The following is a 19,558-nucleotide window of genomic DNA, read 5'->3' as shown; positions in this document are numbered from 1 at the left end:
CTATGTGCACCTTCCAAAGTTCTCTTTTCCATACAAACGACCCACTCGATTTGTAAGTAGCTTAATAATAATAGACAAATATAATTCGCTATTGAGCTACTAGCGAATTTATTGTTGACTATAGTTTGATTATCCCTCTAGCTTACTCCAAGACCCTCTCGGAATGCCGAAGGGCCGAGAATTTCCAGGCGGCATCTGTTCGGCATAGTTGACGGGAAGACCCTGCAGCTTTTTTTCGGGTTCGGGTTCGCAAGCTCACCTGATTGGTGGGACAGTAGAATTCCTGTCTCCACCCATCAAGCTTTGCAGTCGGACTTCCCCCACTTCCCTCCATCTCGGTAATACCCCATGGACGTTACAACGAAGGGGATTTCTCATGGTCTACGGTACTTCGAGAAAGGTTTTTTTTTCCAAATCTGGAAGTTCCGAAGCTGGGGGCGATAAGAGGCTTGGAGATGATCAGATAAGCCTAATCTTGCTCTTGTAGTCCCTGTTAAATTGTTCTTCTTCACCTGTCTTCAGGTTCTATCACCACTGAAATTGACCAGGTAAGGGACTAATAAAGAATTCAATGGCTTCAGTAGGAAGTAAATGTTTCGACTGCACTCAAATGCTACTGAAACTGAATGAATTATATATTCATATTAGAAAAGAATATACCAAGGGCAAAAAGCACGTTCCAAGGTTTTCATGTACGCACATGATGCACCTGTGCGATTTTTCTCACACATTCGGACTAAATTTCGAAAGCTTGCGAATCCGGGCCCCATAGATGAAGAACACAACCGGCACTGGAACCAATGCTATACATAAAAATGCAAGGAGACTAGACGCCCAAGCCACACCTAGGTTGTGAAACATCCCAGTCGCAAACAGTGGAAATCCAGCACCAACAAGGGAGCGCATGAATGTATTCGACACAAGAGCAGAGTTTGCATACCACAGATAGACATCAATGATATATGTGAGTCCTTGCAAGAAGATCATCATCAGGCCCATGCCGATCGGAATAGTTGATATGACTTGCGGTACCCAGGTAATGTGAGGAGAAGATGTCCACGCAAACCAAAAAAGACCAATAGGTAGCATGATTGCACCCACTATCATAGGCGGAAGGCGCTCTTCTGGAACAACCTTGCCATGCTGCGCGAATTTCCGCGCAAAGCGTTTCTTGGTGTAGATGATGATAAAGATAACTCCGCCAATGACACCGATGAGAATACCAAGAAAAGGGAGCGCACTCACACCCTCATTCCAACCGCGTTGTTCCTCAAAGGAGACGGGGAATGCTTCAAAGAAGAGGTAGAGGATACCGTATACCAGTGCAATGTAGATGTTGATCAACATCAGAATTGGCTCTTGGACACACATGATAATCGGACGGACGCCGACATTATACGCAATGGTACCCATGGTGATACGTTCCTCTTCGTTCTTTGAGTGCATGGCCCAATTTTGGGTGCTGTGCCGGATTTTCTTTGCCCTTGATTGTAAAAGGATTGGCGCCGCAGTTTCTGGAATCAGGAACAGCGCCATGAGACCAAAGAAGGCACTCATAATGAGAGTAATCCATTGTGTCCACCGCCATCCAAGAAATGATTGCGTGATAAAGCCTCCAATGATGGGGCCTGCAACAGGGCCACCAAAGGTCGCTGCAAAAACCACACACACAGCCACTCCTCTGTCCACGGGAGCCCAAAAATCCGCCAAAGTGCCACCTCCGATAGCAAGGGTGGCCGAGCCGAAAAGGCAGCCAACGAATCGACATATCATGATGGTGTATAGATTTTGTGCGACCGCAACCGGAATTTGGAATACGGCAAAGACGAAAAAGCCGAAGAGCATAGGGTTTCGTCGTCCTGAATGCTCAGAAAGCGGTCCCCATATTATGGGCCCAACAGCAAACCCCTTCATTCAATTTCGTTAGCTGTGCACGGTGATAAGGGGATAAACATTCTTGGACGTCGGTTGAGGCTTACCAAGACGAAGAGCGAAGTTGCAAGGGTTGCAACAACGTCCGAGACATCGAACTCCTCCGCCAAAGCCTTGACTGTTGAAGTCATTACACTTGACGAGAATGTAACACAGAAATTCAACGTGCCCATGGAGATGGTGCACAAGGCTTTCTTCCACTTGGGCCAGTTGTGAGGATTTTTTGGGTCATTGGGGCCATCCCAGTCAACGAGATTTGTCGGCTTCTCATCGAGATCATTCCCATGTGAACTGATGTAGTCTTGTGACTCTTGTCCCTGCCTGGATTGCTCCAGATCCCCTGGAGGGGAGTCATCCGTTTGTAATCTTACTGGCATTGTCTTAGAGCAAAGCTGTCGAGAATGGGAAGCCTGAAAAGTGTAGTGAAAAAGTCGAATAGGAGAAGGGCAATTGGACCCGTTTTATACGGGGTCCTATTTCAATGAGTTTAGTTCATCGTAAATTTCTGCATTATTGTGACGTTAATGACGGCTACTGTCTCGGCAATCTTCCAGAGATAGCAAGCAAAGATCAACGGTATTCCGTAATGCCGGACTAAAAAAAAATCCATAAATCCAACAATAGTCGTCCGTAAGAGACCATCGGAGTTATTGATGTTGGTCCTAATCAGGTATCTCCGGTCCGAAAGCGGAAAATACTCCGATTTCTCCGACCGAGATGGTTCCCAATGTTAATTGCACCAGTACCACCACTAGGATAGCTGTCTGTAAAACACCAAGAAGCATCAGACGGTTAATCGATACCAGATATTGAGATTCATGAGCCGGTAATTTAGGTACTTTCTCAATGGTTGGAGTACCCAAGCAGCCTATGTCAGTGAAGCATTTGAATGTAGGAACCGCCAAACATATACTAGATTTTTGAATTATTCGGGTTTCATGTATCTCAAAAAATACTTAACTAATCCTCTTCATCAGGCAATAACACATTCAGCTCCTCTAACTTATCATCACACTTCACTCCCATCTGCATGATCACATCGGCAGCGTCGTTTCGTGTGATCAGCAACTGCGAGACAAGCCAGAAGTTGTATCCATTTTTGTAGAAGCCGAAGGAGTCCCATTCATCTTTCGGAATTTTGCCACAGAGTGTGAACCAATGTTCGTGCCAGCGTGTTAAAGCTTTGCGGATCGAGTCGAGAACCAAGTCTTTTGAAGTGCGTCTTTTGCTTGAATTTCTCTCCCGACCCTGTAAATTCTGGTTATAAGGGCTCTGATGTACAAATGCGCCCCAAGAAGAAATCTGCATGTTGATAAAGACGTATAGTACTGTATAAAGTGATTAGTCAAAATTGGCAGGTCAAGGATGATTGCAGGGAAATCATACGGTGAATTAGAATGAACATGTCCAAGGTTGTCAAATGCATATTGGTAGTATTAGGAGAGCCCCGATCATCGTCAAAGAGCCCTTGAAAAGCCTCGAAAGCCGTTATATCGCGTGATGCTTGAAAATTGGGCGCGGCGAATGGATGCTCCGCTTGGAAAACCGATTCTTCGCAAGGCAGTTCGAATTCCATCTCAGACGGTGTTAGACGACAGGGGAAATTTTGGTAAAAAAAGAACGCGGAATCAAGCAAGGATACCATCGCCATCGTCCTGTCAGGTGTTAGTTGGGGAAGCTACCTCGGCACCTTGGCGTCTACGCACCTGATGTGGCCCTCCTTTTGAATCCACAAATGCTCTAACTCCGAGTCTGCAGGTCGATGTCGAGATTTCGCTAGGCTAATCCTCCGAGCAACCTATGAGGACACTATTAGTTTCATGATATACCAATAAGGGAATACAACGAAAGTCACCTTGATAATTTCACTCAATCGGGTCTCCATCGCTCGGTCTCGAGAGGCTAGATTCCCTGCCCAGTATTGCACTCCAGTAATTACGAGACCTGCCTGGAAATTCTGGAACTTGACCCAGTCGTCTAGTTCTTCATCCTCGCAGAGCCTGTTACCGCAGAAGATAGCCTCAATTCCGCTCTCCGGTGAGAATACATCATTCGAAAAAATGAGAAGTTCCACAAAATCGAGCACTTTCTTTGCAACGTAGACCTCCTTTTGGTCACTGGAGTACATTGCGCCCATAGACACAATCGACGCTAACAAGGGTACAGATACAGTTTCGGGTTCGAATGTAGGCGCATGAACCATTGCGCAGCCCGGATGCCAGTATTTGAAATATAGAGCGATGAATTTCCGGATACGAGCGGTTGTCAGGAGAAATGTAAGGTTGTTGGAGAGGTCTTGCTGGGCTTTCGTATCTTTCAAGACAGTCCAACCTTGGGCCAAAATAGATTGTATCAAAGCCATCACGAATGGCGGATCAGGTTCAAGGATTATGTCTCCCCACGATACAGAGAGATCTGGATCTGTTTCAGCCAATGGTGAGTAATGAGCAGCACCACCTTTATTGAAATCTTCCGGAAATCTGTGTTCGCTGTCAAAAGGGACGTTGAAGAAGTCAAGCCATGTATCGTGGAATAAATCAAGATCAGCAATACTGGAATCTACGCAAGTCAGGGGCTAGTTCGGATTGTTGCTTCCAACATGCTGTAGGATGGTCTCGCGCTCCTCATCCCGCATAGCTGTCTGGTTCTGATATACCAGCCCTCGGGCCCGATCATCACGCGGTGGATGTCCGAATTTTTCTGTGAAGCTGTCTGTCCCACCATTGATCAAGGACTTGACTGACCCGGGGTCTGTTGGCTGGTTATAAGGGTCTTGTCGCGTCGATGACGACCCTAATTTTGTTCAGTGCGTTTTTGGCGAGGTAGATTGCTGTGCTTCATACCCTTTTTATTTTTGTGATTTTGCGAAGATGAGGTTCGCTTATTGCTGTAATTGATGCCTTTCCTATGGCACGGCTCGCATGGCTGTTTTCCGTCACAACGAAGTTTTAAGGATGTATACTGCGTGTAGTGGCCGCGTATATTAGTACAATACAACGCCTGGCGCCCTCAAATAGTATGCTTACCGATTGGCAAGCTTGTCGCCGCCTGCCTCTCCGGCCATTTTCTGGGATACGGCGTTCTCCACGTTTAGCACAATTTGTATAGTGGTCGCGAAGACTGTCGCTGTAGGAAAATGGACTGTCAGGATTGGAGCAATTCCATAGGGACACAATTTCCCAGCTTACCATCGGGAAAAGGTTTCGTCACAAAATAAACAGAAGTATGGCTTCTTGCCGGTATCTGCTCAAGGCTTAAGTATTGAACAGGAGTATCAGGAGGGTGGCATATATACGGCGTAGATGGTGTCTTTTCAAGTGATCACTGCGTGTAAAGCTTTGCTGGCAGATGTTGTAGCGGAATTGTCTTTCTGCACTCATGGTTATTGGGAATCAAAGAAATCTGGGGTCGAAGTTGATTTAGGGTAGGGGAAGAAAATTTCCGGGGTATTGGTAGTCTTCTGTTGGTAGGAACTGGTGGCGCTAAGCCTGGAGGGTGCAAATCCGGATAAATCCGGTAAGCGTACGGTCACAACATCAAAACCTAGATTATATCCGAATAGTCCTCTTAAGATTTTTGGAAAACTCAAGTACATTTGGCTATTTCTAAGTATCCTTGATCGGCTTAGGAAAGTCAATCTTCTCATCATCTAGATAATCAACATTGATTTTGTTGTGTTTCTCATTCTCCGTCCACCCATCACCAAGCCACCCCATGGCATTATTCCCAATATACTTATACTCAAAGTCTTCCCAACGCGGGTGCTCAAACGCAGCCATAGAGTACAAAGATGATCCTAATCTAGTCAGCGAGTGCATCAAATGAATATTAGACCCCTAAATATATCACCTACCAGGCCAAAGGGCTGTAACACGGCCATCTTCAGTCCCGCCCTTACACCAACTGCGACACTTGCTGCTGAACATAGTCCGCGAGAAATATTAATCGCAAAACTGAGTAAAACGCTTGACGGATTCAGGTCGGACACTCATTACGCGGATATTATCACACTAGATTTTGATTACATATTTGGTGAAATAATCCACTGCTTTCTCAATCAGAGTTAAGAGATTACCTTCACCTAGCCCGGCGTTGGGTCCCAAAGATATAAAGTAATTTAGGAACCCATTAGTAGCGATTAACAGATAGGTCTAGGGGGTTTCCTTCCAGTGATCAGCCAAAGTAACTCCTCCCCGCCCCTTAACCGTGAATCGGGGAGTACAAGAGGTATCAAATCTAGTTACACACACAATCATATCTACAGGTCTGTGCTGCCCATCTGCGGTGATAATTCCTGTTTCATCAACTTTCACAATGTTCGTGGTGATAATATCAACCTTCTCATTTGTTAATGCCTCCAAGTAACCAGGCCCCAGAGTCAAACGACAACAGGCGGATAGGAAAGCAGGAGTTAGATCATCGATCAGCTCGGGCTTACCGGCTAGTCGCCGTTTCATATTATTCACGAATTCTACCTAGGCGCGGATTTGCATTTCGTTCCCAGTAAGGGTAGACCCGTGAACGGATTGCAGTTCCAGCTCGATCTCTATGAAATCTGTTAGAAAGAAATACAAAGGAATTACGGGGTTACGATTCACCTTTGCGAAACTTCTAATAGGCTTTGTGATCTCGTTTAAAGAGTTCAATATCCTCTTCGGTAAATATGACTAAATATTTCTGGTGTCAGGGAAACGGTTTAAATAGAAGCCCGTTGTGTATACTCACAGTTTTCCAATCCCTTACCACGTTTCTCAATGTGTTCACGCGCAAAAGGAGGAGAGACCCAAGTGCGACTACGAACATAGTGATCCATATGTGGCACATCGGGCAAAATGCCAGGGATAATCTAAATACCGCTTGATCCATTGCCCACAACTGCAACTCGCTGACCCTATGAGATGTTAGTTGTTGCCATAAAGAAATAACCGCATCTAATAGGCGCATACTTTATAATCATAGCTTTGGTCCCAGGAGGCACTATACATCAATTTGCCCTTGAAGTCATGAAGACCAGGGATCTATAGCCACTTCCAATCATTCAAGGCCCCCGTTGCCTAAATTACAACATCACATTGATCTTTAAACATAGACCCCGTATCAATGGCTTCAACCTTAAAAAAATAGGTCAGTATCGCATCGCCGCTTCGGCATGAGTTTCACTTACTTGCAGCCTCCATTTCGAGAATTTTTCATCCCACACCACCTCTAACACACGGTAGTTAAATTTCATATACTGTCTGTATCCGTATTTGTCGACAACGTGCGCCCAGTACTTGTGAATCTCCGGGGACTTGGCATAAAATGTGGACCACTCTTTATTAGGCTCAAAGGTCGCTTGGTAGGTATGAGCTGGAATATCTGTGTATAGCCGCGGTCTGTCAGAAAGTATACATAGAAACCAGATAACATGACATACCGCAGGCACACCCGGGATAACGGTTTTCAAACCAAGTCCCCCCAATGTCGGGATTTTTTTCATAAATGCAAATTTCCAGATTTAGGACTCTTTGCAAAAATCGAATGCATGCGAGGATTCCAGAAATGCCGGCCCCGATGATGACAATCTTCAATGGACGAGCTTCATCTATAGATCGTTCTTCCACGAAACATTTGGTTTGCTGTGCCGTTGCCTCTTCCACCGGCTGTTCAACCGCCGGTTTGGGGATGGTACTGGAGACACGACTTATACCCATCGTGCAAGTGTATACTGTACTTGTTCAATCTTTGGGTCTCGAAAAAGGGGGAAAAAATTGAAAGAACAGTTTCTCGGTCTTCTTTTTTTTTGAAAATGGATCAGCCATGTCGAAGTTTATATAGGTTGTCTCATCGCGAATGTGGATCCACGGATGCGATCAGACATCCACTACCGTGTATGTATTAGTGTATATTTCAAGGTTGATGCGTCGGGTTTACGGCCACTGGTTACAAGGTGGATACTCAGAATCGATCGGAATTCCCCCGTGTCGGTGAAACAAGCGTGCCTCCCCCGGGAAATCTCCAGAAATACCCCGCTCAAGTTCCCGGAAATAGATTTTTACCCCAGATAACTGAGGCTCCTACGTAATTCATTTCAACTAGCCATATATAGAACTAAGTATTCCAAATTTTATACAGGGTAGTTATTGTCCAAAGACCCCTCTACATTCGTAGAAACTTGCAGATAGCTCCAACATACTTTCCAAGGCAGCTATAGTGGTCTCTACGAATAAATACGGCGAGGCTAAGAGGGGAAGGAGAGAGGGGATTGACGGCGGGTCTTTACCTCGGTCAGGTTGTCAGTGGCCAGAGTGTATGCTTACGCTTACCTATAAGGGAAATTAGACTGGCTCACGGAAAAGGTCGTGTCGGGAATCCCCCTCAACCCACTGCCCAACCATGAAAGATCCAGCATGAGGTATGCATGTAATCAATTCCAGCGACCAGGATGCCTTGACCCACTTCATCCAGAAGGCTAATTGGGGTATCTCCGGAATTCATGCAACTCCACAGTTGGGGTATTCCCGGTCCTACAGTTTGACGGATATGAGAAGAGCCACTAGTTCGCCACACGCTACGGTCGGATTTACTGTCATCTGACTTAAAAGGCATATATGGCGCATGCTCATGGGGAATGAACGCAGAATGGAGACGGTATACCAGAAAACGAGTATTTACTCACCAAAATGAAAATTGAAAACCTCAAGTCAATCCTCCAGAGGCATTTCTATTCAACAAACGCTGTAGAAGAGAAAATGCTATTTATTGGAGAGTGGGGTCACCTGACCCCCTGCGTTTGCTCCAGCTCTCTCTTTCTCTCTTTATCTCGTCCATACTCTCGGAATGCAGATTATGACCCTTTCTTCTGCGTCTGGCCAGTTCTTCGCCTGGACGCCAGATCAGCCCTCGACAATATTGTTGCAGATGGTCGCAAAAAGCGTTGAATATCGGTAGCATGATATCACCGGGCCTTTCTACCTGAGATGAAGGAGGACGAGTAGCTCGAGGTGCAAGTGATAGACACTCGCAAGACGAAGTTCGGTGAGGATTATCCCGACACGCTGACGAGCATAGTCAACCTAGAATCAACTTCCTGGAACCAGGGTCGGTGGGAGGAGGCCGAGCAGCTCGAGGTGCAAGTGATGGAGACCAGCAAGACGAAGCTTGGCGAGGATCATCCTGACACGCTGACGAGCATGGCCAACCTAGCATCAACATACCGGAACCAGGGCCGGTGGCAGGAGGCTGAGCAGCTCAACGTGCAAGTGATGGAGACCAGCAAGACGAAGCTTGGCGAGGATCATCCTGACACGCTGACGAGCATGGCTAATCTCGCTTTCACCTGGAAATCTTCAGCTCACGATGCCGAAGCCATCAATTTGCTACGAGATTGCTTAACCAAGCAGAAGCAAATACTCGGCTTGAACCATCCGATTACTTTATCTAATTCTGAAACATTGCTGGAATGGGAAGCGGAGGGCCTGAAAATGAATGCCTAGATAAACTAGACACTTGAATATCACATTTACATAGCAATTTCTGCTCTTTATATGTACTTCCCAAAATGATCTTTCCCAACATAAATTGACTTAGTTCGCACCACTCAAGCGGGGTTGATATTATCGCTTTAGTGAACATCGCTGCCAGGAGATTGAGGGCAAGTAGAAGGAAAGTCGTCAATGAGCGAGCTAAGAGGCTGCGACCAGTATTCTTGGCAGGAGTATTGCAAGTAATTTATAGAATATTCTATCACGTGATATTTCCTTGCAATACGATTCAATACTTGAAACCGAGCCAAGTCAGAAATGGATTAAGATCGTTACCCTATTACCGGGCCACCCCTAGTAACGGGCCACTTCGAAAAACATAACCGAGAGTATATTAACTAAGCTTGTATAACCAATATTACCTAAATTTGCCACTCAATCATACAATCTTGTAAAGCAATTTTCATTATTGCTTCTGAGGCCAGTTTAGCCTGTTTTTCTGGCTCTTTTGCTTTCTGGCGTGCTTCTAATTCAGCTGCTTCCGCTTGGGCAGCTTTAATATTAAATATATTGGCAAAACGTGTATTCGGGTTAACATAGACCTTTTTCTTCTTTTTTTGCAGCTTAAAAGTATCAACTTGAGAAGAAAGCTTCTGAATTAATGCTCCATCAACTGCTTGTTTTGCAATAAGCATCCCAATAGCCTTGCCTGCTTTTTCAAGAGCATGTCTTTGATCTCGAGTAAGATTTTGTTGCTTTTGAAGCAATTGTTTTACTTTTTGGACATGTTGATGGCTTTTTGGCGGGTGAAGATGCCGAGGATGAATATATATCCGGGCCCCCTCCAGAGCTTCCGTCTAATTCTGACATACTAGGTTATCTACAGGATATTCTATTATGGGTTGGGAACAAAGAAAAGGGCACTCAGAATCATATTCGACAGATTGAGGGTTTGATTGACGATTTTACTAGGATTCAGATTGATGAGAAGCGTCAGGTGACTTTGGATGATATGTGGAGAGAAAACTAAATAGGAAGTAGGGCTTAGGGTTAGATAACCAACTAATACGTCATGAATTCAGAATTGTCACAATTCACATTTGTCACCCAATATCATTTGGATGGAGGGGGGTGATATAAGTGGAAGTTGACTGTATAGAATTATGAACGCAAAAGCTTCTTTTCATTTGCACCTGATGATATACAGGCTTTTGCGCTTAGTACTTGATCGCAAAGCTATAGGCTGATTCGTAGTGCATAGCCCAGTATTTGTCCCAGATAGTCGACGTAATAGGGCCAATCTTGCCGTCCTTCACAGGCTCACCATCAAGCGATGTGATGGGCATAACGCCTCCGGCAGTTGAGCAGATGAGGATCTCATCAGCAGTGTACGCTAGTGCTGTGGGCACAATCTCCAAACGCACCTTGTAGCCTAGGGCTGCAGCAGCGTCCATGACACTCTTGCGGGTGATTCCCTCGAGAACACCACGGTCAGGAGTGTAGAGAACGCCATCTTTGATAAGGACGATGTTGTAACCAGATCCTTCGGTAAGGTTGGCATCTCCATCTGTCAGAAAAGGGTGCATAGCACCACGATCATTGGCCTCAATCAAGCCTCGCACGAGATCACCCCATTGAAAGTTCTTGACGGTGGGGTCCATGGAGCCAGGGGGGCATCGTCGGACAGTTCGTGAAATGATGGCGCTGCCGCCAGTACGTTGCTCCTCGGGTTCAGAAATCCAGGCATATGGTATAACGAACAAATAAAGGTTGTTCTTAAGTTCTTCTAGCTTGCCGCTGCGAACACTCTTAAGGCCACGGGTGACAATAAGCTCAACGTAAGCGTCGCGGATACCACTCTTGGCAACCATGCCGACCAAGATAGTCTTGATCTCCTCCTTGGGGATGGGGATCTGAAGTTGCAGCTTCTTGCAGCTTTGTTCTAGTCGGTTGAGGTGATCATCGAGACGGAAAAAACGTCCATCCCAAACAGCTGGTACGTCGTAAGTCAAATCACTGTGAAGGAAACCCTGGTCCAACAAAGGAATGCGAGCCACATTGATAGAGGTGTGCTCGCCCTCGATCCAGGCGACTCCTTGAGCGAGGGGGTTGCTGCTTGCTTCAAGGACAGCGGTGCGCTTGGCATATTGGGTAAACACTTTTTCCATGGTAGACATCTTGAAGGCGGGATGTCAAGTCTGCTGATTCTCTTGATTCTGCGAAAATGAAGACATAAAACCGGAGATCCCAAGGTATTAATAGGCATAATTATTACATATGATAAATCGAAATCTGTTGTCACTGGCTCCATGGAAGGTCATAGCGAGAATCTTTTAGTATTATCTGTACCTGTTCGTGTTCTGTTTCCGTTGCAGTAGCAAAAGATAAGTAAAAAATCAAGTGACAGCGTAACTCCACAATTGTTCATTATAGAAGATTTTATTTTGTCACCGACAACGAGGCCGAGAATCACCAACACAGGCTTATAGTAAGTCACAGCGAGTTCCCCCATATCTTATCGTTAGTTACGTTGCTAAATGACATAATCAAGTAGTCGAAAATCAATGTAAGCCAAGACGGGTCAATATTACTAGCTTGTAGTAATTATATCCAGCAACCACTGGTTGCCGGAGCTCATAGAGCTAGGTAAGCTAGCTAAGGTCAATACTCTTGGGGGATTTCGTGTATCCTGTCTTCAGACGATATCTTGAGACTGGCCCCGTTCTATTGGTCAGATAATAACCTTAACTAGTCAATACCTCAAATTCCTAGAACCGACAGATATTCTTGGCCCACAGTATGTGAGTTTCTGCCACTCGTAGATTTTTCCTAATAGAATGTGTCAGCAAGCTAGAAATAAGAACGTAAGGTAAGTCCTTTCTCGAAAAAAACTCTTACTCTGATAACCCAAACATCCCAAACACCTGGCCGCTTCAGGGGCGATCGACAGCATATTGTCGCGTGTAATGAATATATCACCTGCGATGGCGCAAAAGAATATTGTTATCATTGGGTACGTGTTGATAGCTTGCTATTTCCGAGTTTATGCTGACTGTGAGTTAGTGCTGGAGTTGCTGGGTTGACCACGGCCCTCATCCTTTCCAAGGACCCCAAATACAACATTATTGTAACTGCAAAGCATATGCCCGGTGACTATGACATTGAATATGCTTCCCCATGGGCTGGAGCAAACTACATGCCGTAAGCTGATACCCTTCAAAGATTTGGTGAAACAGTGGTTGATAAGTTGCGGCTCTAGTATTTCTTACACTGGTACCGACTCAGCAGAATGGGATAGAAACACCTGGGGTCCGCTGGAGGAGTTGGCTCGCAATCACCCAGATGCTGGTATTCATTTCCAAGAGTGTCAGATTCTCAACCGGGCCAAAGACAGCCAGTCTGCCACGGCGGCCTGGTTTGCTGAACTGCTCTCTCCTAGCCCGTGGTTCAAAGACGTCGTGCCCAATGTGAGTGTGCCCATATAAGGTGTTTATTCAAACAAACTTATCATTGATGTCTCAGTTCCACTCACTTCCCAAGAGTGAGCTCGGCCCTGAAATTGATCACGGAGTTTCTTTTACGTCTGTCTGCATAAATACAGCCATCTACCTCCCTTGGCTCGTTTCGCAATGTTTAAAGCGTGGAGTCAGCTTTAAGCGTGCTTCCTTTGATCATATTCTAGATGCCACAAACCCTGGTGTCCATCCATCAAACAAGGTTCATCTTGTCGTCAACTGTACTGGACTCATGGCTAGCAAAATCGGTGGTGTCGAAGACAAGGCTGTTGTGCCTGCTCGAGGACAGATTGTTGTCGTCCGCAACGACGCTGGAAAGATGCTAAGTATCTCGGGAACTGACGATGGAGAAGATGAAGCGTGTTATGTTATGACAAGAGCGGCTGGTGGCGGCACAATTCTCGGCGGCTGCTACCAAAAGGGAAACTGGGATGGCAATGTTGACCCTACCCTTGCAATCCGAATTATGAAGAGAGCGGTCAAACTCTGTCCTGAGTTGACAAACGGAAAAGGGATTGAGCATCTGGATATCGTTCGTCACGGCGTGGGTTTGCGGCCGGTGCGAGAAGGTGGAACCAGAATCGAAAAGGAGCGCATCGGAGGCGTCACAGTTGTACACAACTATGGTGCAGGTGGAGCCGGATATCAAAATTCGTATGGGTGCGCACTGGCAGCAGCGAAGTTGATTGAGGAGGCTATGGTTTCTCAATCGAGGCTGTAGTTGCAACCTCGCATATATTCTACTAAGCAATTCCTACGTGTTGTTCTTTGTGTGTGATATTGGCCCGAGATTTTTCACTATTTAACCGGATAGCAGAACTAAGTCAATCGATTTTCTCCATGAGTGTTTCGCGGAAAACAGCATTTTACAGAAGTAAAAAGGACTTCTCCATCCAAGCCTTCCCATATACAAAAACTCGACAAATTCGACTATGACTTGCAGCACCCACGACGCTTGAGATTTCGAAAACACTCTTGATGAGTTTGTCAACGCCTTAAACTCTCAGTCACGTATCTGTCAATATCTTTCTAAAGCAGTGAATTTATGGCCAAAGTGACCAGGTTCAAAACACCATCTTGGCTCCTTGATTCGATCTCGTAAACTTGATCTCGGCACCTCAAGAGTATGTGCAGCAGCGATCTAGGATGCTTCTGGCATTTTCAAAGTGGATCATTCCTCTAGCTCAATATATTCCTTAATCATGTTTTGTAAAGATAAGCTCCCAGTTTATCACTTTCTCCACCATTTCTCGCCGATATCTTCCGAAGCCCCGTTTCATCCCACGAGACCGGCAGATTCAACAGCCAGCTGAACGTCTTTGATCGTTTGATAGATTTCTTGGGTCCTCGTCGGGGCATGATGATATTTGATTTCGAATGGCAAGTGACAGTGAGTTGATCGAATGTCCGCCAGCCTTATCGGGTGGCCTATCGGCGATTTGGGGTAACCCCGCTTCTCGCTGTGGGTTTCCTGCCATAAAGGCGGTCGGCGGGTGAATTATGCAGCCGATAAAGAATTACCACGAGATTACACTATTTTATACTGTAATGACCACTCCTTATATGGACGAAATCTCGGATCGCTCATCTTCCATCCAAAGAAGGATAGAACGTTTGATGTCTAAACACCATTTGTGTGCGCCTCAAAATCGCTCAACGCATAGTTTACGACGTATGATCAGTTGAAGTCTTATCAGAAATTATCGCGCTCGCTGTCACTTGCATCCGTGTGTACTGGTTTAATTTATAAAGTTCATGGGTCCTTTATAAAAGCAATTTGAGCTCAACACGCTCTTGAACACACTATCAATCGACACTCTGCTTCAAGTGAGTCATGTCGACTGAAAAGCCTAAGCTGCGAGAGCTGCCCAAGGGCAGTTCCCCTTACGATATTCTCAAAATCATGCGTGAAGACGGTGGTGTTATTATCAAAAACTTTCTCGCCCCAGACCAAATATCACGCTTTAACGCAGAGATTGCCCCTGCCATGGATAATCTGAATGCGGGCTCCACACACTCCGACAAGTTCATATCGAACTTCCACGGCAGCAACACAAAGCGCCTAACAAATCTTCCGACTCTAAGCTCAACCTTCCGCAACGAGATTCTGGACAGTGACGAAGTTCATGAGATTTGTGAAAGTGTGTTTCGCGAGGAATGCAAAAGCTACTGGATGAACACCGCGCAAGTGATTGAGATCGGCCCAGGAAATGTCGCGCAGCCTCTTCACCGCGACCTTGAGAACAACTACCCCTTCATTAAATTGGGTGAGGCAGGCCCGGAGATCTCTTTGAACTTTCTCATCGCGCTCACCGATTTTACCGACGAGAATGGAGCCACGAGAGTCATTCCCGGTAGTAACCATTGGCCGGATTATAATGACCGCGGAACCCCCGAAATGACTATCCCAGCTGAAATGAAAGCTGGGGATGTGGTTTTGGTGTCCGGAAAACTTGTACACGGTGGAGGTGCCAATAGAACAACAGACTCTTATCGCCGGGCAGTCGCCTTTACGTTTCAACCAGGCTATTTGACACCCGAAGAGGCTTACCCCCACATTCTCAAGTTGGATCTAGTCAAGTCCATGAGCCCCCGAGCACAGAAGATGGTCGGATTCCGCAGTCAGTACCCGAATGGCAGCCCAGGTCTGTGGCAGATTGATTACAAGGAGATTGGCGATTACTTGGGGCTTTGAGCTGTCATTGTAACTCTTAGCTTGGTTTCAAATATTGAATCGTATTGAAAACACCATCACGTGCTTACTGCTTCGTAATTTATATGTAATCTCAACCCAAAAATACTAGCATCTTGCATCTTCAGTTTGTTGACGACATTTCCGTCTAATTATCTCCTTATTTTATAAGCGAAGCTTAATGAGGTGGCGAGTTGCCCTTGAAAAGTGCGCAGTTAGGCAATTTGTGATGGGACATGCTTTTAGGAAGTGCACTAGAAGCGAGAAATGCAATGAAAATATGAGCTCCTAAACGTATTTATTAACTTCGCATCTATATCCAGCGCTTTCGTTACTATTCATTATCAATTTGCGATCGCTCAGCTGTTTCCTATCCCTAATCTGTTTTTTATTCCCCTTCAACCGCTTATATCGCTTCCATTTCCCATTTTAACAATGTTTCGGAATTAGATGAAGTGGTGGGATAGTTAAAGCCGAGTGTCTGCTTCTGCTTGCTTAAGCACTCTCGTAGCAGATTGATGGCTTCAGCATCATGAGCTGAAGATTTCCAAGTGAAAGCGAGATTTGCCATACTCGTCAGCGTGCCGGGATGATCCTCGCCGAACTTCGTCTTGCGAGTCTCCATCACTTGCACCTCGAGCTGTTCGGCCTCCTCCTACCGACCCTGGTTCCAGGAAGTTGATTCTAGGTTGACTATGCTCGTCAGCGTGTCGGGATAATACTCACCGAACTTCGTCTTGCGAGTGTCTATCACTTGCACCTCGAGCTACTCGGCCTCCTCCCACCGACCCTAATTCGAGTATATAAATGCCAAGTTGGCTATACTAGTTAACTTAGAGAGATTATACTTATGTTACGACACGTCTAGGAAGACCTATACGAGAGGGGCCAGAACCCAAGAGTATAGGCAGAGGAGTATACTTCTACATGCGAAGGGCCCTAACGGAGTCGGGCCGGAGAATGGTTGACCCGGTATGCCGGTGATCCGCTTAGCTAAGCCGCACAACAGAAGTAGCACGGCGGGAGAGCTGCATAACAGCTCTCCAGTGATTATATTACCATCAATCCAGACAGCAGCAGTACAGGAGTACGCTGTGCCGTGTTATCACTCCCATCCATCCAACCCCCTAAGACCCTGGTCTTAACAACTTACCGAGCTTCGTCTTGAAAGTTTCTATCACCTGCGTAAAGAGCCGCTTAGCCTCTTTCAAGTTTCTACTGACCGTCAAGCCGGTATACTCTTACTAACATATCTGCACTATCAAGAACTTCTTTATACTTCTTTCCTAGCACAATTACTCTTTGATCTCCTGTTTATTACCATTTCACTTATATGCGCAATATTAACACTTTCTTACCCATACCATATATTTCTATTTAGTAAGGTAGCCCATAGTTATCGATACTTAGGTGATACTAGTCATTCTGACATTATAGCTTTAACATAATGAAATAGTAGCCTATATCTCTCCTTGTTTTCGTATTCACTAGTAGGAAACTCATCATAGGATTAGACTTTAGCAAGCCCATTGGGCAGGCCCATTGGACAGCCCATTGGGCCAGCCCATTGGGCTTCGGTGGGCCGGCCCAAGCCCATTGGGCTTTGGTAAGCCCATTACGGCCCATTAGAGTGGAGATACTATTTTTACATAATTTATGAAAGATATGCTGTATTTTTAGTATTCTAGCTGTAAATACCATAAATAAAATACATACTTTTACTACTAAGAGATAGGGTTTTGTGCACAAAACCCCTTCTACCTGAAATTTCAGGAGTCATTCATTTGCGCTGAAATCAGTAACCCTTATTGATCTGATAAAATTTGATTGATAAATAATAACAAATAATGACTAAAAACACCTAATTAATTACATGAAATCCAATTGGCTGATCAGGGCGCTTCCGTATGCGACCAGAGGTGCGAGATGCGGGCAAATTCCCATCATCCGCACTTTCATCCGAACTTTCTTCGGATAAATCCCCTCTTTTTCTCTTTAACCTCACACTCTCTCTCACATATACTCTCATACTCTCTCTCATACTCTCTCTCATACTCTCTCTCATACTCTCTCTCATACTCTCTCTCATACTCTCACTCTCATCCTCACTCTCTTCAATATCACTAATTTCACTAATATCACCCTTTTCTACCTGAACTTCATCCTTTTCCCCCTCATCAAAGATATCCAAAGATCGAATGAAAGCAAGCTCTGTCTCTTCCATCTCAAATTGGGTAACACGACTATAGAGCATAAGGTCTTTAATCGTATCCGCCTTAAGACGACCACGTCGATAGTGGCAAATATCACGTGCTGAGTTGAAAAGCCTTTCTACCCCAGCACCTGTCGCTGGGATAGAGAAGATATCACGCGCAATTTGCGCAAGAATTGGGTATTTAGTCTCATTTTCTCTCCAAAATTGTCGAGTATTTAGCAGGGTTTTGCCTAAAGATAGGGTTAGTAAGCTTTATTAGCTAAAAGAGAGTATAAAAGGGTATAAAAAGGTAGTAAAAAGTGCCAAAAAGTGTAAATTACCTGATTGAAGATAGTGAGATAACTCATCTTGGACAAAAGAGCTCTCCACTTCTGGGGTAAGTAAGCTTTCAAGCTCACTCTGCTCACTCTGCTGAAGGGTAATCGAGGGTAGATCTGATAGACCAGTATATTTGCTTTGATATTCTTTTATCCGATCTTTTAAGCTTATCTCATATTGAGTAGCATAATCTTGATCTGACCAATCAGCAGTTTGGAAAAAGCGGAGCTTATGCTGAGGGGCAAGAATTGTCCCATGTGCATACAGATTACCAAGGTTAGGGCTATCAGTTTGAGCATAATACTCAGATAGCTTAACCTTAGCTGCTTCTAGGGCCTGAAGCATATGCTGCTTCCATAGAATCTAAAGAGAAGATATCAGCTTTTTGACAAAAAAAGATCGGATGAATGAAAAAAAGATCGGATGAAACTTACCTTTTTCCGCCGCAGCTTCCGGATTGAAGCTTCCAGATGGATAAATAGCTTATTATAGATCAGGAAGACAGTATGGATAGTAATATCCTTTGTTTTGCACAGAACTGTGGTAAACTGGTAAAAAGGCTCTGTAATATACAGTAGATAGTCGATTTGCTGCCATTCGTCTGTAGAAAGCTTCATTTCTGTAAGCTTAGACATTAAGCAATACTTTGTAAGCTGATCTCGAAGACGCTTAGCCCGCTGTAGCATCAAAAAGGTTGAATTCCACTGAGTCCGGACGTCTTGAAGTGGTAATAAGCGTACTTTCATCTGATCTTGAAGCCCTAAGAAGGTATCTCGTCGTTGTGGGCTTGCGTTGATATAGATAGCTAAATTCCGAGCTTTTTGGAGGGTTTTAGCTATACCCTCTATACCCCTTTTGCTGTGGGAGAGGTCGTCAGACCAAATAAGGTCAATTGTATCATTCTTAGGGCCTGCTTTCATCTGTCCAAGCAGCTGCTTTAGGCTTAGCTGAATCACGTGGGCCATACAAGGATTTCTGATAAATGAGCATGTAGGGTATGCAGCTTGGAGAGAATCCACCAAAGTATGGTTATTTGACGCATTATCAGCTGTAATGGCCATAATTCGGTCTGATAAATCATATGCTTCGATAGTGGTTTGCACTATTTTTGCAAGATTTTCACCAGAATGGGGCCCTGATAGGGGCTCAAACCCTAAGAGCACTTCTCTATACTCCCATGATTCGTTAAGAAAATAGCCTGTTATAGCCATAAATGCTTACTGAAAAGGGGAGGTCCAATAATCGAGGCTAAGCGAGAGCTTAGAAGTAAGGGGTAGGGTATCGAGAATAGCCCTTTGTCGAGTTTTGGTCTCTTTTATCAACCTACATTGAATTGTTGAACCATAGGGGAAAGATAGCATAGAAGGTGCTGATTGTGCAAGCTATAGAAGGTTCCGGAAGTGTGGGCTTTCGACTAGGTGAA

The 19,558-nt window shown here is 45.1% G+C and overlaps 6 protein-coding genes across 6 annotated transcripts; 2 read left to right on the top strand and 4 right to left on the bottom strand.

Moving 5' to 3' along the window:
- Positions 1–723: 723 nt before the first annotated feature.
- Positions 724–2,309, bottom strand: N7520_004303 (MFS transporter; the record flags this gene model as incomplete). Its single annotated transcript, XM_057138237.1, has 2 exons — positions 724–1,908; positions 1,980–2,309. The coding sequence occupies 2 exons, from the start codon at positions 2,307–2,309 to the stop codon at positions 724–726; spliced, it is 1,515 nt and encodes a 504-aa protein (XP_056996444.1).
- A 583-nt stretch (positions 2,310–2,892) lies between these two features.
- N7520_004302 (fungal specific transcription factor domain-containing protein) lies at positions 2,893–4,656 on the bottom strand (the record flags this gene model as incomplete). Its single annotated transcript, XM_057138236.1, has 5 exons — positions 2,893–3,260; positions 3,319–3,587; positions 3,639–3,730; positions 3,788–4,484; positions 4,589–4,656. 5 exons carry the CDS (start codon positions 4,654–4,656, stop codon positions 2,893–2,895), a joined length of 1,494 nt encoding a protein of 497 aa, XP_056996443.1.
- Positions 4,657–5,537: 881 nt separating this feature from the next.
- On the bottom strand, positions 5,538–7,625 carry N7520_004301 (uncharacterized protein; the record flags this gene model as incomplete). The annotated part of the gene is made up of 6 exons (XM_057138235.1): positions 5,538–5,728; positions 5,786–5,847; positions 6,181–6,373; positions 6,787–6,823; positions 7,097–7,281; positions 7,349–7,625. 6 exons carry the CDS (start codon positions 7,623–7,625, stop codon positions 5,538–5,540), a joined length of 945 nt encoding a protein of 314 aa, XP_056996442.1.
- A 2,987-nt stretch (positions 7,626–10,612) lies between these two features.
- N7520_004300 (aminotransferase class IV) lies at positions 10,613–11,572 on the bottom strand (the record flags this gene model as incomplete). The annotated part of the gene is made up of 1 exon (XM_057138234.1): positions 10,613–11,572. The coding sequence occupies one exon, from the start codon at positions 11,570–11,572 to the stop codon at positions 10,613–10,615; it is 960 nt and encodes a 319-aa protein (XP_056996441.1).
- A 789-nt stretch (positions 11,573–12,361) lies between these two features.
- On the top strand, positions 12,362–13,631 carry N7520_004299 (FAD-dependent oxidoreductase; the record flags this gene model as incomplete). The annotated part of the gene is made up of 4 exons (XM_057138233.1): positions 12,362–12,408; positions 12,459–12,596; positions 12,655–12,862; positions 12,918–13,631. 4 exons carry the CDS (start codon positions 12,362–12,364, stop codon positions 13,629–13,631), a joined length of 1,107 nt encoding a protein of 368 aa, XP_056996440.1.
- A 1,113-nt stretch (positions 13,632–14,744) lies between these two features.
- On the top strand, positions 14,745–15,605 carry N7520_004298 (monooxygenase sphC; the record flags this gene model as incomplete). Its single annotated transcript, XM_057138232.1, has 1 exon — positions 14,745–15,605. One exon carries the CDS (start codon positions 14,745–14,747, stop codon positions 15,603–15,605), a length of 861 nt encoding a protein of 286 aa, XP_056996439.1.
- Positions 15,606–19,558: the final 3,953 nt, after the last annotated feature.

Source organism: Penicillium odoratum (genome assembly GCF_028828045.1).
Source record: "Penicillium odoratum strain IBT 22623 chromosome Unknown utg000004l_segment0_segment0, whole genome shotgun sequence".
Taxonomy (NCBI): Eukaryota; Fungi; Ascomycota; class Eurotiomycetes; order Eurotiales; family Aspergillaceae; genus Penicillium; species Penicillium odoratum.
This window is presented reverse-complemented; position numbering and strand designations above follow the sequence as displayed.